This window comes from Saccoglossus kowalevskii, chromosome 4 (genome assembly GCF_978046115.1).
Source record: "Saccoglossus kowalevskii chromosome 4, keSacKowa6.1, whole genome shotgun sequence".
Classification (NCBI taxonomy): Eukaryota; Metazoa; Hemichordata; class Enteropneusta; family Harrimaniidae; genus Saccoglossus; species Saccoglossus kowalevskii.
Window position 1 is genome coordinate 21,975,181 of NC_140644.1, and position 14,416 is coordinate 21,989,596.

At 36.3% G+C, this 14,416-nt stretch overlaps 1 protein-coding gene across 1 annotated transcript in view; it reads right to left on the reverse strand.

Annotated features, from left to right (window-relative positions):
* Positions 1–14,416, reverse strand: part of LOC100367416 (uncharacterized) — a 29,232-nt gene that overhangs the window by 11,218 nt on the left and 3,598 nt on the right. Inside the window, exon 2 of the mRNA XM_085497959.1 lies at positions 7,555–7,835. Within this exon, the coding sequence (XP_085354085.1) occupies positions 7,555–7,765 (211 nt within the window). The 5' untranslated portion in view covers positions 7,766–7,835. The remainder of the gene's footprint in view (positions 1–7,554; positions 7,836–14,416) is intronic.

Sequence of the window (14,416 nt, forward strand, 5' to 3'; positions counted from 1 at the left end):
TTAGGCGGATTCTTTTTTCTCCATGCAAATGCTCTATCATTTGGGTGCAGTCCTCTCCAAATATCCCCAAAAAATATTCGTCTGCTATTTTATCAACTTTTCTTTTGCTAATGAGTTGTTATTGATTGAATAACCCATCGAGTCTTTTTGTGTACCACATTCCAATCACTCCAAAATATACATGTTGGTATAGAAAAGTCATCTAAGTACGAGGTCACATTGTCAAAAAAGCCGGGTGTGTCATCATTCGGTGCATACAGATTTACTAGGCATATACGATTTTCTTGAATGGTCAAGTCAATAATGATGTAACGACCACGTGGATCTGTTAATGTTTTATTCACAGTATATTCAAAATTTAGCCTGAATAAAACTGCCACTCCCACACTGTTACTGGAGTATGCAGTAAAGAAAGACACCCCCGACCACTCACATTGCCATCTGGTTACTACTCCCTCTGAGCTATGGGTTTCTTGCAAACAATAAATATCACAGTTCTTATCACATAACCAATTAAATACATCTTTTCGTGTTTTAGTATCCATGAGACATCGTACATTCATGCTACATATTTTATAACTAGCCATGATATATTTCCAGTTTGGGAATTACCTGATGACATACCATATTGTAATACTGAAAAATCTCAACTACAAGTATTTTGACAATAGCACGTCATTTTCTTTGGATCCTAATTATGTATTTAAATGTAATGACATAACGAAAACAATGGACACTCTGAACAATTGTCGGTGTTAATAAATGGACAAAAATAAACACGTACACTAATAAAATACAACAAATCTGCGCCATAGTTTTCACAACCAACAAATATGTATAAAGACAGAACATTTAACTTCAGTAGCTAAACTGGAGAAAACTATTATTTTGCAGTGTTCAACATTGAGAATGTTTGGACACGGCTGTCTTCTTTACATAAGTTGTTCCGAGATTTGTCCAAGCGGTGTACCATTTTCTTGTTTTAAAAAATCATCTGGTATTGCGAAAGATACTGGCGTTATACTTAGTTAAACTTCCATTAATATAGATTAACTTTGATTGACAACTAATCCCCAAATCTTCTGATGATTTTCGCCTCAGGTGTGTTCTCTTTGCATACACACAGCTGGCTAGGTAACACGATTTAAATTTCACAATAACAACTGGAATCCGTTGGTTTTTGCGTGAAATCGGATGACAGGTGTCAATATCACGTTCTAAAATTTCTACTCCAATTGATTCACAAATACTTATTATCTTTTTCATAATGTAAAGATTACTGCTATCTTCTAAAAAAACACCGTGGAATTCCAAGCAATACTTTCTGGAATATTTATATAATAATTTATTTTCATTTTCAACGCATCATTCTCTTCTCTAAGATTAACTGCATTCGTCTCTAATTTTTCTATTCTGTCGCCTTGACCCGTGACTATTTCATCAATGTTTGTAATACTGTTAGATATATCATTTATCTCTTGCTTTAATTCAAATGAGACCACATCGATTTTTTTCCGAAAGCTTCGTGAAAAGCGACTCTAGTGTCATCGAACTTGCCTTTGTGTTGTCTTTGTCCACACTGGTATCCGCCATCTTGCCACGTTTCTCGTTTGGACTACACTCACTGCTTGTAGACACTGGTGTCCTATTTTGCCGACCACGCTTCCTTCCCATTTATTGGTTCACCGTATTCAATATAATAGTACTTCGCACTGCTTTAGTTATGATTTAAATCAATCTTCTTCTCCACAGTACCGATGTTTCGTAATATTTACGAAGCTGCCATCAGACACGTCCGCTTCTCAGCCAGAAATAAGAACGACATTTATACCTAAAATCCCAAAAGCGAGACCCATTTCAGGGACACGTTCTGTGTATTGCCCGGGGGGGGGGGCACAAGGCCTCTCATAGATGAAGTCATTTCCACAAAGCTCATTAATTGTCGGAGCTGTGCAGATGTGCAAGCATGCAAAAAGTGTGGCTGCCAGGTCTCTCAACCTGAAACATTCCTAAGAATACTGAATGTGGAACATGATTGCTTGAGGGATGTGTGCTAAAAGAACTGATCTTCTATCAACTGGACATTGGTAGAAGGGATTCACTTTGTCGACTTGCTATGCAGCTACAAGACAGGCACTGCCAGTAATTTTGGAAAAAGCTGTGAAACTACAATGGGCAAACATTGAACTAATATCTTGTTACTTGAAGCAAATGTATGAGATTGAGTGATATCAGGAAATCCCCTGATCTCGGCCCCTGATGTACACAGCAGTGTACCTCTGCTGGGGTCACCACCATGAAATGCTCTGAGGGAATATACTGATTCAGTTGGCTTGGGTCTATAATTGGGGGCATCTTTTTGTCTTTATTGTTCACCAAAAATATGGGAGAATAACACAGAAAAGTCAGGCACCACTGATTGTTCCTGCAATCCCCTAGACCAGTCATTGTTGGGCATTCTGACCCTGTGAATGAGATGACTGTTCGTGTGTAGCTGGCTTCAGTTTACCATATTTAGAACACATATTATATTGGGACATCTATGCCTAGTATCATTGGTTCTGGCATTATTGTTGACTGCTGCCTCTGTTGAGGCCCTCAAAATGGCAAACTACCTAGGCAGCACTGGTCCAAATTAATTGCCTATATTTGGTCCCATTGAATCACAATATCTAAGTTTTGCATTCCCCTGTTCAGTGAATATCATTTCTCCATAAATACAACATTCTGGGTGAAAAAAGGGACACTTTACGATCAGCAAATTCTTGTATTGTCCATCGAATGCTGGCTTAAAGCCAGAAACTGCAGCAGCACTTGGTAAATCAGAATAATGCATCTTATGTGGAAATGAAAATTTCTTTAATAATGTGCCCAGGGTTAGACATTCTTTCTTGTAAAAGACTGGTACATCTGGGCCCGCCAGCAATACTGGATCATATGGTACAGGGTCTCCTTTATAATCTGGTTTGTCACCAGAAATACTATAGCAAATTAGAATATAGCATGCCTGGAAAATATTGTTCAAATATTATAATTGTTGACAATATTCATAATGATCACATGCTTTACTACAGAGTGACCAACACTGACAAGGTTACAGAAGAGAAACAGTATTTCTAGATAAGTATAAATCACATTATACCGGTAGTTATAATCACACTATAATTCTTGTTACTATATAGTACCTTTGTAATACAGTTTTACAATATTTTTATTATTATCATTATAACAAAATACACCATAGAGTCACAAAATAAACTGAAATAGTGGCAATACAAAAACTAATCAAAGAAAGCTTAGAAAGAACTCATGTGTGATTAGAGTATTGGAGACAAGATACAATGTAACAGACCATCTATGTACAAAGTTTCATTGAAATGTGATTAGAACCAACAAATTATAAATTATTATAAATAATTATGCAAATAACAGATTTGAACCCAAAACTAATCAGGTTTGCACATTGACCTAGAGCATCTATGTACCAAGTTTCATTGAAATTGAATAAATAATTAGTACTGTAGATATCAGTGTAAAAGCTTAAAATTGATTTAATTATGCAAATTAGTCAATTAATATGTACAGATTTTAACACCAAATTAATCAGGTCTGTCTATTGTCTTAGAGCATTTATGTACCAAATGTTATTGAGATGTGATGATTAGTATTTGAGATATCAGTAAAGTTGAAAATTGATTAATTATGTAAATTAGATAATTATTTACCCCAAAACTAAATCAGGTCTCTGCATAGTCCTACAAGATCTATGTCCAAAGTTTCATTGAAATGTGATGGTTCATACTTGATATATCAGTGTAAAAGCTGAAAGTTAACTAATTATGCAAATTAGGTGATTAATGCTCAGATATTCACCCCAAAACTGATCTAGACTCTGCATATGCTAGAGAATTTATGTACCAAGTTTCATTGAAATGTGATGATTCATAAGGTGATTAATATGCATAAATATTTACTCCAAAACAATGGATCTCTGCATAGTCCTAGACTAGACTTATTATTATACAAATTAGTTAATTAATATGGACAGATTTTTACCTAAAACTAATCAAATCTGCACATTAGTTCAGAGCATCTATGTACCAAGTTTCATCAAAATCCAATGACTGGTTCTTTAGATATCAGTGGAACAGTCATGAAACAGCTAAAAATTAGCTAATTATCATTCAAATTAGTTAATTAATATGCATGAATTTTCACCAAAATCTAATGAAATCTGCGCATTGGCCCAGAGCATCTATGTACTAAGTCTCATCAAAATTTCATTAGTGGTTCTTAAGATAACTGTGGAACAAAAAGAGTGACATACATACATACATTTCTCTTTTTTATTACTCAAGTATTAAAAGTAACAATTATTTACAGTTTAAAAACTAACACGTAGGTGAGGGGAAATTAAACTAATATTAAATCGAATAATAATTAACGAGTAAAATGATATATATTACAATTGTGAAAATGACTAATAAACAAATGTATATACAAAAATGTAAAGTGTAAATGCGATTGAATAAAGCGAGACTAAAATGTGCAACAAATAATGATATATTGAAATTAACGAGTACATAAATATAAACGAGTTAAATTGTGCGATTGTTCCTTTACCAATGTCTTTTTGTGTTTATCTTCTGTAGACTTGTTACGTGGTAAGTAATCTACCAAATGTCGATTTCAAAGTTTCCTACAATAATAAAAAAAAAAATTGTTAAAATATCTATAAAAAAAACAAAGCTTGTATGTTCTGCTGGTTTATCTCAGTACAGGGCCTGAAGGTTATCGGTAACAAGTCCTCCACTAGTAGTTAGTGTAGTGAGTTGGGACAGAGAATTAATATTAATTAAAGGTAACAAATGACTCATTGGTCATTAGTGCAGTGAGTCAGGTATGGTTCTCAAATGATTAACAAATGTCAGAATAGAGCCTCAGGGATTAATAATACCCAGTAATAGTTATATATAACAAAAGTCAGGTCAGGTTCCCTGGGTATAATAATGCCCAGTCCTAGTTATAGGTAACAAAAGTCCCATTGGTAGGTAATGCAGTGAGTTAGATCAGGTCCTCTGCGATTAATAATGCCTAGTCCTTGTTATAGATAACAAATGACCCATTGGTACAAAATGTAGTTAGTGCATTGAGTCAAGTCAGGTCCTCTGGAACTAATATTACCTAGTCCTAGTTGGAGGTAACCTGTGTTCCATTGGTCATCAGTGCAATTATTCTGGTCAGGGCCTCAGGATTAATACATGTAAAACCCAGTTATAGGAAACAAAAGTCCCATTGGTAGGAAGTGCAGTGAGTTAGGTCAGGTCCTCTGCGATTAATGTATTTTATGTATTTATCAAGTAAAATAAAGTTTGAAATAGAACATCAAACCAATCGGCTGAGATAGCTACGCTGTTAGCAATGCACATTTCAATTAAAGAACGGAAGATATCATTAGAAAATGAACAATAGACTTGCTGTTTTCAACAAGAATTCAAAAATATCACTTTTCACCAAAAATGACAAAAATAATCATCAAAATTAGATAATTGAAGATATCATCACGAAATGAACAAATCTGAGAGGTCCACATGTAGTACCTATATATGTAATATAAAAGCAATCAGACTTGTGGTTTTTAACAAGAAGTTGAAAATATCACTTTTTACCAATAATTACAAAAATATTCACTAAAATTAGAGAATTGAAGATATCACCACGAAATGAACACATCTGAGAGGTCAACATGTAGTACCTATATATGTAATATCAATGCAATCGGACTTGCAGTTTTTAACAAGAAGTCGAAAATATCACTTTTTACCAAAAATGACAAAAATATTCACCAGAATTAGAAAATTGAAGATATGATCATGAAATGAACAAATCTGAGAGAGGTCTAACAGGGTACATATACACCAAGTATCAAAGCATTCAGGCTTACAGTTTTCAAGAAGAAGTCGAAAAAGTAAAACATTGACACTGACGACGGATGCCGACAGACAATCACTCATATGATAAGCTTCGCTCGACGAAGTCGACAGCAAAGCTAAAAATACAAAAATAGCCAGTCAGGAAATATATTGTTATCCATGCAGGTAACTGGTTATCATTATTTTGTGTACAACAAGTACAATCAGTTTTAGTGCCAATGTCACTGTCAGTTGGGGGAAACATTTTTTTGTTGTGAGGTTGCGAGTTATCAAAATAGGATGAAAATAATAAATCAATAATGACAAAATTGTTTTCTACACAGGCATTTCAAAACTAAGGTCTAAAATTTAGAATGTTTTGTGAATTAAAATGATTCATTGGCTACTACTACTACTACTACTACTAATAAACAGACTGGCTATCCAGGTATTTAAATTTCTTTTGATCTAACATGTGTCTCAAGTTCACGTTTTAATCTTATAAGCAACTGGGGTTGATACGGAAATGTCCACGAAGTCGCATGATAACACACGACTTCGTAAGAATAACATTCAGGTTATGGATACAAATTACTAACATCAAGACCTCATTAACTACTGTAAACATTTTAATTTCAAGAAAATAAATAGCTGCTACAATATGGATTTTCCAGAATGGATGCTACCACTTGACAATACCAGCGAATTCTGGAAAGCAGTGGGCAAATAATTTTTAGTTTACTAATTTGAAGCATAACGCTTTTGTAATTGTAATTTGATATACGGAATATTTTACAGAAATGCATCTCAAATGGGAGGAAACACAAAACGGCAAATAGAATACCGGTAGATGTGATCTTTTATTTATTTTTTTTTTTTTAAATTATCGTTTGGTGGTTCTGTTGTTGTTGTCCGCCTGCCCAACGTCCGCATATAGATTATTTAAATTCAAGTTACACATGTACATGAAGTTTAAACTACCACTTTCTGAATCAGATGAACTATATACATGTCTATAAATTACTTACTGTTTTAAGAAATCGATGCACATTCAAAATTGATGAACACAACATTATGATGTGATAGAATCAAATGGACGACTTGAGACGCCGCAGCAGTCTGAGCAGGCACTCTCAACAAGTCATAGTGCGATAGCTAGCTAGTAAATACACATTTTCAATATCAGTATTGAATCGTCAAATACTTACCTAGCATCTTCGCCGAACAGTTTCGGTGCACTAATACCATTTCAATCGGCGACGGCTATACTATATCCGTGTTTAACTATGGCTGCTAGGACAGCTGATTTTAATACCCCCTAAGTTAGCGTCACTGTGACTGCGTCTAAAAGATGACAATTTGGCCGGAAAAGATGTCCAAGCAAAAAAAATAATTTAAATAAACATAACAAATTACTCCAAATTATTCCCAAACTGTCCAGAATTATGAGATTTATTGATTTGTTTGGAAAAATAATAACAAAAAGCAAGAGAACATTGGTTAACATTTTCGCGGGTAACAAAATAGTAGCAAATACCAAAATAGTGGCTCAACAGAGGACCTTCCCATATATATATATATATTTCCAGTGAATAGTTGGTTAGTATGTAAGCGTGGGAACGATAGCATGTGAAACACTTACCCATGCGAGTGGGATTGTCATTGATCGGACTCTCAAAGATACCCTTTCCTTCTTTGTCATTTGTACGATATGCCTGTGAATGGTCATCCTTCAATCCTGTGATAAACTGTTCAGTATGATCCACTACCTGGTGCACCCATTTCTGTCTCTGTTCAAAGCCAGGGTCCAGGTCTCTGCAGGACGCTTCGAGACTTCTAATTTTAGATAGCATAGTATTTGCGTAATTGTAATGGTTCTCATTCAAGAACTAAAACGCGCCTTTTGTCTGAGATGCACTTCTTCTGAAACGATAAATAAACTTCGAATTAGCTGCTTGTCATTATTGGGGAAAAGGCCAAGAATAGGTCACATGCCAATTTGATATTTCAACGTGGAGTGTTGTTTACTAGTAGTAAATTTCCATTGTATTGTACATTTTTATTTATAATAAAATACTAGAGTTTAAGTTAGGAGCGAATGACGGACTATTAGCAGATAATATTCCTTTTACACTGACAGTTGTCGACTCGGATGTGTGAAAAGAATGCTGAGTCAGAGAATAATAAATGTATACTGGTAGAAATACAGTGTTTATTGAGACAGTTATAGGATACTGCGACGTTCTTCCAAATCAGATGGAATTGAAGCGTGGCGGTAAATATTATTTTACTGTGTGGGAACGCACAGTTATTAAGACGGACACCCCTTCCCACCAGTTTCCCTGGCTTTACAGAGATTGTAATATGTAATTGGTAATTTATTCATTTAGAACAGTACATCAATAAATGGTTTTTCATGCACAGCATATAGATATAAAAATTAACATAGAATTAAACAAACCACTGCAAAAATGACGAGAACACAATAAAGAAAAGCATAAATAGGGTATAAAATAAAATGACTACGAAATAATATGATAACATTACGATAAAAAAATTGACAATAACATAGCAGTCCGAACAAAACGATAAAATGCATAAATGGGTTAAAATATGAATTGACAACAAAGTAGTAAGATAAAATTATACAATATTATTAGCAGCTGTAGCTGCGCGATATTTAAAAGAGCGAGTGTGAGATTTTGAAATATGAAATTGATTTCTGGTGTTGTAGGAATGGATGGCAGAGTTTGAAATGAGAAGGTCAGATAAGTATGGTGGGACTAAATATTGCTTGCATTTGTAAACGAGTTTATTAAAGTGATTAGTTTGTCTGTCTTGAATGGTTGGCCAACCAAGAGCTGATCTTGCAAAGAAGACAGGTTCATGTCTTTTTAAGCCACATTGGATGCGTACAGCGAGGTTGATGATACGTTCTAGACTACTTTTTAGTGTAATGCTGCAGTTAGAACACACAGTGTCACAGTAATCAAGTAGTGAGAATACTGTGGCAGAGATAATGTCCTTGCAGGCTTTCTCAGGAATGCAGCGACGAGATCTTGCGAGGCGTGATAGGCGGAATCCACATGTCCTACGAAGGTAGGCTATATGGTTACACCATTTTAATTCGGAATCCATTCTCAGCCCAAGACAAGTTGCAGATATAGTTGAGTGAATTGTTTGATCTTTTATAATGAGAGTTTTGATGTGAGCAGGTACTTTCTGTAGTTGTTGACGAGTGCCAAACAGCATATACTGATATTTTGATAAGTTGGGTTGAAGTGAGTTAGCAGAAAACCACAGTAGAAGGCGGTTACTTTCTTGTTCAATTTCATTGTGAATGCAGTCAAGGTTGGTGTAGGTAGACGATTTGAGGAGATTAAGATCATCAGCGTAGCCATATATTGGTGAAGGAGATTGAAGCCAAGTTGGCAGATCATTGATGTAGATGGAAAATAAAACAGGTCCACATACACTACCTTGTGGGACACCAGTCTTGACACCAATGCGCTCGGAGTAATGGCTACCAAGTTTAACACACTGAGTGCGGGCAGAAAGATAGCTACGGAACTAATGTAAGGTTGTGGGATGGAAATTGTAATGCTTGAGTTTGTGGAGATGAATATCATGGTTGACGGTTGATAGGTCTAACATTAGAAGACATGACAGTTTCTTATTGTACATGTTTTCGAGAATGTCATCTGTAAGGCATTGTAGAAATGTAGTTGTAGAGTGCTTTGGTCTGAATCCAGAGAAGGTGGGATGGAGAATCTTAGTTGCTTCCAGGAATTGAAGTAATTGTTTGCAGACTAGTTTTTCAAGTACCTTTGATAAGGTTGGTAAAAGTGAGATTGGACGATAGTTCTGGAAATCCTGCTTATCCTTCTTGCCTTGTTTGAATATTGGTGCAATAGTAGCCTTCTTCCACATTGATGGCATAATGCCCCGTCTCATAGACATGTTGAAGATACGAGTGAGAGATGGTACAATGGTTGGTATGGATAATTTGATTGCTGTAGTATTAATATCACCAGTGGTGGATGACTTATGAGAAGGCAACGAAGACAGTGCATGTGTAGACTATAAAAAGTAGTGTTATTTTTGTGTATTGTGTTCGATCCATTTGAATAGTTACAGAAGCGCTATGAAAACAAATGGCGCCCAATATCAGTCGTTAGTGGCGTACTTTTCATTAACTGCCATTTCCGGTGAAAGTGGATCACTGTTGTATGCATCCGCCAACAGATTTTGTATCATTCAACTATAAGTTAATTGGTACCTTGGTATTGTTTATTTGAAATTAAACCCTAATATCTGGTTTAGCTATAGAAAGACGTTTTAGTGCTTGCTTCGAATTAATATGTACAATTCATGGGTGGACTATTTGTGCCAACTTACTGTTGCGCCTTGATCAGTATACAAGTTTCTCGTGGAAAATTGAGATGCGTCCGAAGTGAAAAATCTGATGTCTACCTGTACTTTATTTGAAATGTCTATATAAAAAGTGCCTGTGGTGGTTCAAGACAACTGAATTGTATCAGATGAACACTTAGTGAAAGGTTTGGTTCCTGTCTGGGGAAAGCAACCCTCAGCAGAACGAACGTTCGCCGACTCTGAAGTTAGCGGGTTGCCGCGTCGGAAGATTCCAAGATGGCAAAACACCAGTGATGTAATTATCCAAGGACTGACAACTCGGCGGCAAATAGGGAGCCAGCAGCAGCGGTGGTCAATCGTATGTATCAATAAAACTTCTGTTCTATGAAGTCACATTGAAGTGCATCGGACATTGCATCCATTGATAGCGGCAGTATGATAACGCCCATATCATTTTTATTCACATACTGATTTAACTTTGGGTGGTCGCTATTCGTTGATTCTGTGAAACCCACGTCATCTATTATGCTCATCGGCAGTGTTGTCTAACTATATATTACAACTTACAAGGAGAAGCTTGATATACATCTGTGACCTTATTATCACGCTGACTACCGTTAAAGATTATTGCTGAGCAATACTGTGGGCGTATTATTGTCACTGCATTGTTGACTTATGAGTAGAGCTTAGTGTGAATGATGTAAGCGTATTATTGTCACGCTACTGTTAAATATTACTGTTAGCAGTTACGGTGTATTGTCACACTACTGTTAAATATTACTGTTAGCAGTTACGGTGTATTGTCACACTACTGTTAAATATTACTGTTAGCAGTTACGGTGTATTGTCACACTACTGTTAAATATTACTGTTAGCAGTTACGGTGTATTGTCACACTACTGTTAAATATTACTGTTAGCAGTTACGGTGTATTGTCACACTACTGTTAAATATTACTGTTAGCAGTTACGGTGTATTGTCACACTACTGTTAAATATTACTGTTAGCAGTTACGGTGTATTGTCACACTATTGTTAAATATTATTGTTAGCATTTATGATGTATTATCGTTACACTACTGTTGAACATTACTGTAAGTGATTACGGTGCATTGCTTAGCCTTACTTGTAAGGATTACTGTGCATGATAATTATTGCATTACTGTTAGTACATTATTATTAGAACTTTGTTAATCAGAGGTTGTTACACATTGTAAAGAACTACATAATTGTTAACTTTTACTGTTGACTTACTGATTCACTTTCACTGTAATGATCAGTAATATAGTGTAGTTGTTAGGGATCATTAGTAGGTATCCTGGATTTATTTGTGCACGTGCATTAGTTAGGGAGTTTAATCTTTTGGATATATCAAGTTATGACACTTAATGAGAGGATTGTAACTTCATTTATTGAGTATTGAATAGAAGTTCATGTTGTCTTTAAACAGATACCTGTGTTAGTGTGTTTGTTGTTCTCCCCTAAGACTATTACTTGTACTGCGTAGGTAGACCAACTACGAATTCCGCGAGCCCAGTGGAAATTGCGTGGTCAACTAGTTCGGAAACTGTATTTATTTTGTGTATGGACTCGTGCCGGGTGAGTCCAGGCTACACATGCAGGACTTCTGTTTCAGTAATAGTTGCGAGTTGAAATGAGTTCTCAGGCTTACGTATATGGTCCAGTAGGGGAGATGTAGGTGGAAGGTTTTGTTGTATAGTGACACCAATATTAGCGAAATAGTTATTGAAGTTAGAAGCAACAGGTGTTAGAAGCAACAGGTGTTAGTTCCTTTATTTTAAGTTTACCCATATCCCACCACATTTGCACAGAGTCAAAGCATCCCTTACTGTCATTCCTGACCCATGTATAGTCTCGCATGTTTGAGTTAAAATAGCACCATGTATCAACAAGTTTAAAACGCGTGGCTATGTTAGATAACGACATAGCTGATTGCGCATGTGCTTCCGGGCTGCCAGCTCTGTCTAAGTCGGCGTGCAGAGTGCAGTTAAAATCACCACCAATAATGATTGGATCTTGATTAAGGTCATTGAGCGTTTTCTTAAGTATTTTAAAAAAAAAACAAGCCGATCCACCCCAATGGTGGGCGCATAGACATTTAGCAGGTGAACGGGCGACCCGTGTAGCTCCAGATGTACGTGAAGCAAACGCCCCGGGAAAACACTAGCAACATTCAACACCTTGATGTTTTTATTTGCATTTTTATTGACTGAAATAGCCACACCAGCAGACTTTGAGTTACGATGCGAGAATAAAATGGAGGAACGCCATACAATTTGCCATTGGACTTCATCAGCTTGAACAGTGTGAGTTTCCTGAAGAAAATAAAAGTCGCTGGAATGATTTAATTTAAGGAATTCAAAGAGCCTGTATCGTTTCAATGAATCGCGACACCCGCGTACATTCCATGTATCAGCAGAGAAGCTCATGATGATTAGCATAATATAAAAAGTTAAAACAGTAATAAATGGAATATAAATTTTATTATACATGATGAGCAATTAAATTAAACTGTATTGCAATAAAATAACTATTTTATATTTGTGACGTTGGTAGCTGGTGATGGTTGAATACCACGTTTTTTCTTTAAAATTCCTTCTTTTAAGGTGTTGCGGTTTTCAACTACGAAGGTAGGGTCTTTCATTTTTCTGATATGTTTTATTATTTTAGTAGCAACCCGTTGAATGCGCACCTTTTTGTTGTTTGGTAGGTCCGGGGTTTTACGCACCTTATTGAGCGAGCGTGCTAGCAGCCTGAGTGGCCACATCAATGATTTTTCTTGAATTGAAAGATCCAACCAAGAAAATGTTTAAAGCTTCGCGGGAAAGCAGTTTTACTTTCTCGCTCGAGACAGAAAGCTCCATGGCTTCTGAAGATAAGGTCGATATTTCAGAACAGTCAGACACAACAGACTCCGCATCATCCCTGTCCTCAGACAGACCCACAGGGATAGTATGCTTTGTCGTGTCAAATGGGTCACATGACTCTCCTGGTAAAATAGGGGGAGTAAAGGGGTGGGTTAGTACCACCTCTTCATCATTTACATTAACATTTGTTGTTTTGATATCAGTTGACATTGTATTATTTGTATCGGTTTTGCTCGTACCAGGAGCGTGTGTTATCAAGTTTTAATTTTCATTAATGTCATTATCGTTTATAACCTTGTCACTCATTTCATTTCCTTTGTTTTTGTCGTTATTGTCACTGGCACAATTATCATTTAATGTGTTACCATTATCGTGATCCACATTTTCGGGTAGATTTTCAGTTTCCATAGTTTCATTATTTTCAACAGTTTTATCAACGGGGGGACTATTTTCATCAATAACAGTGTGATCAGTAGGTAGAGGTTCGGGGTCGGGGTGTGTATCGGTATTTTGCACGGAATGCCCACGAACAGGGTCACCCGAAGATGACTGTTGGGTTGCTGTACAATTTCGCATATTAATATGCCCCTTTTTAAAGCACTTGTGGCACACGATCTCATCAATAGGCAAGTAAATTCTGTATTGTCTCTCCTCAAATGTGACATTAATAACACCGTCAAGTTTATTACCATCACATAGCATATAAACTTGGCGGCGAAAAGATTTGACATGTTTAAACTCGGGTTGTTTACACCCGAGTGGAATTAATAAACGCAGATTACTCACGACGCGGCCATACCGTGACAATTCAGTTTCAAGAACATGATTGGGTATGAAGGGTGGTACACTTGAAAGAATCACTTTAGTTGCGGGTTTTACGAGTGGGACGTTGTACATGAATGGAGCAGTCTCCCACTGAGAGACCAGTTGCTGCAGTTTAGCAGCTCTTATTGGCCGCTTAAGCTATTTTGATATTACGTTGCGGCCTGCAACGTATACCACGACCAAGAGAGCTGCATAAACTGCAGCAAAGAGACCAGTAGTGCAAACAGTTTCAACAGCGTTGATCGAGTCCAGAAAAATTATCACACTTCAGTTTGCACGAGAAGCAGCAATAATACAAGCAGGTTTGAGTACAGAAGAAACACTTTTAACGGCAGAGCTCCAGAAGGAGTACCTACACTTTATGCAAATTTTTTTTAAATTATGCTAATTTATTCATGACGTAGCAGTTTCTGTGCTC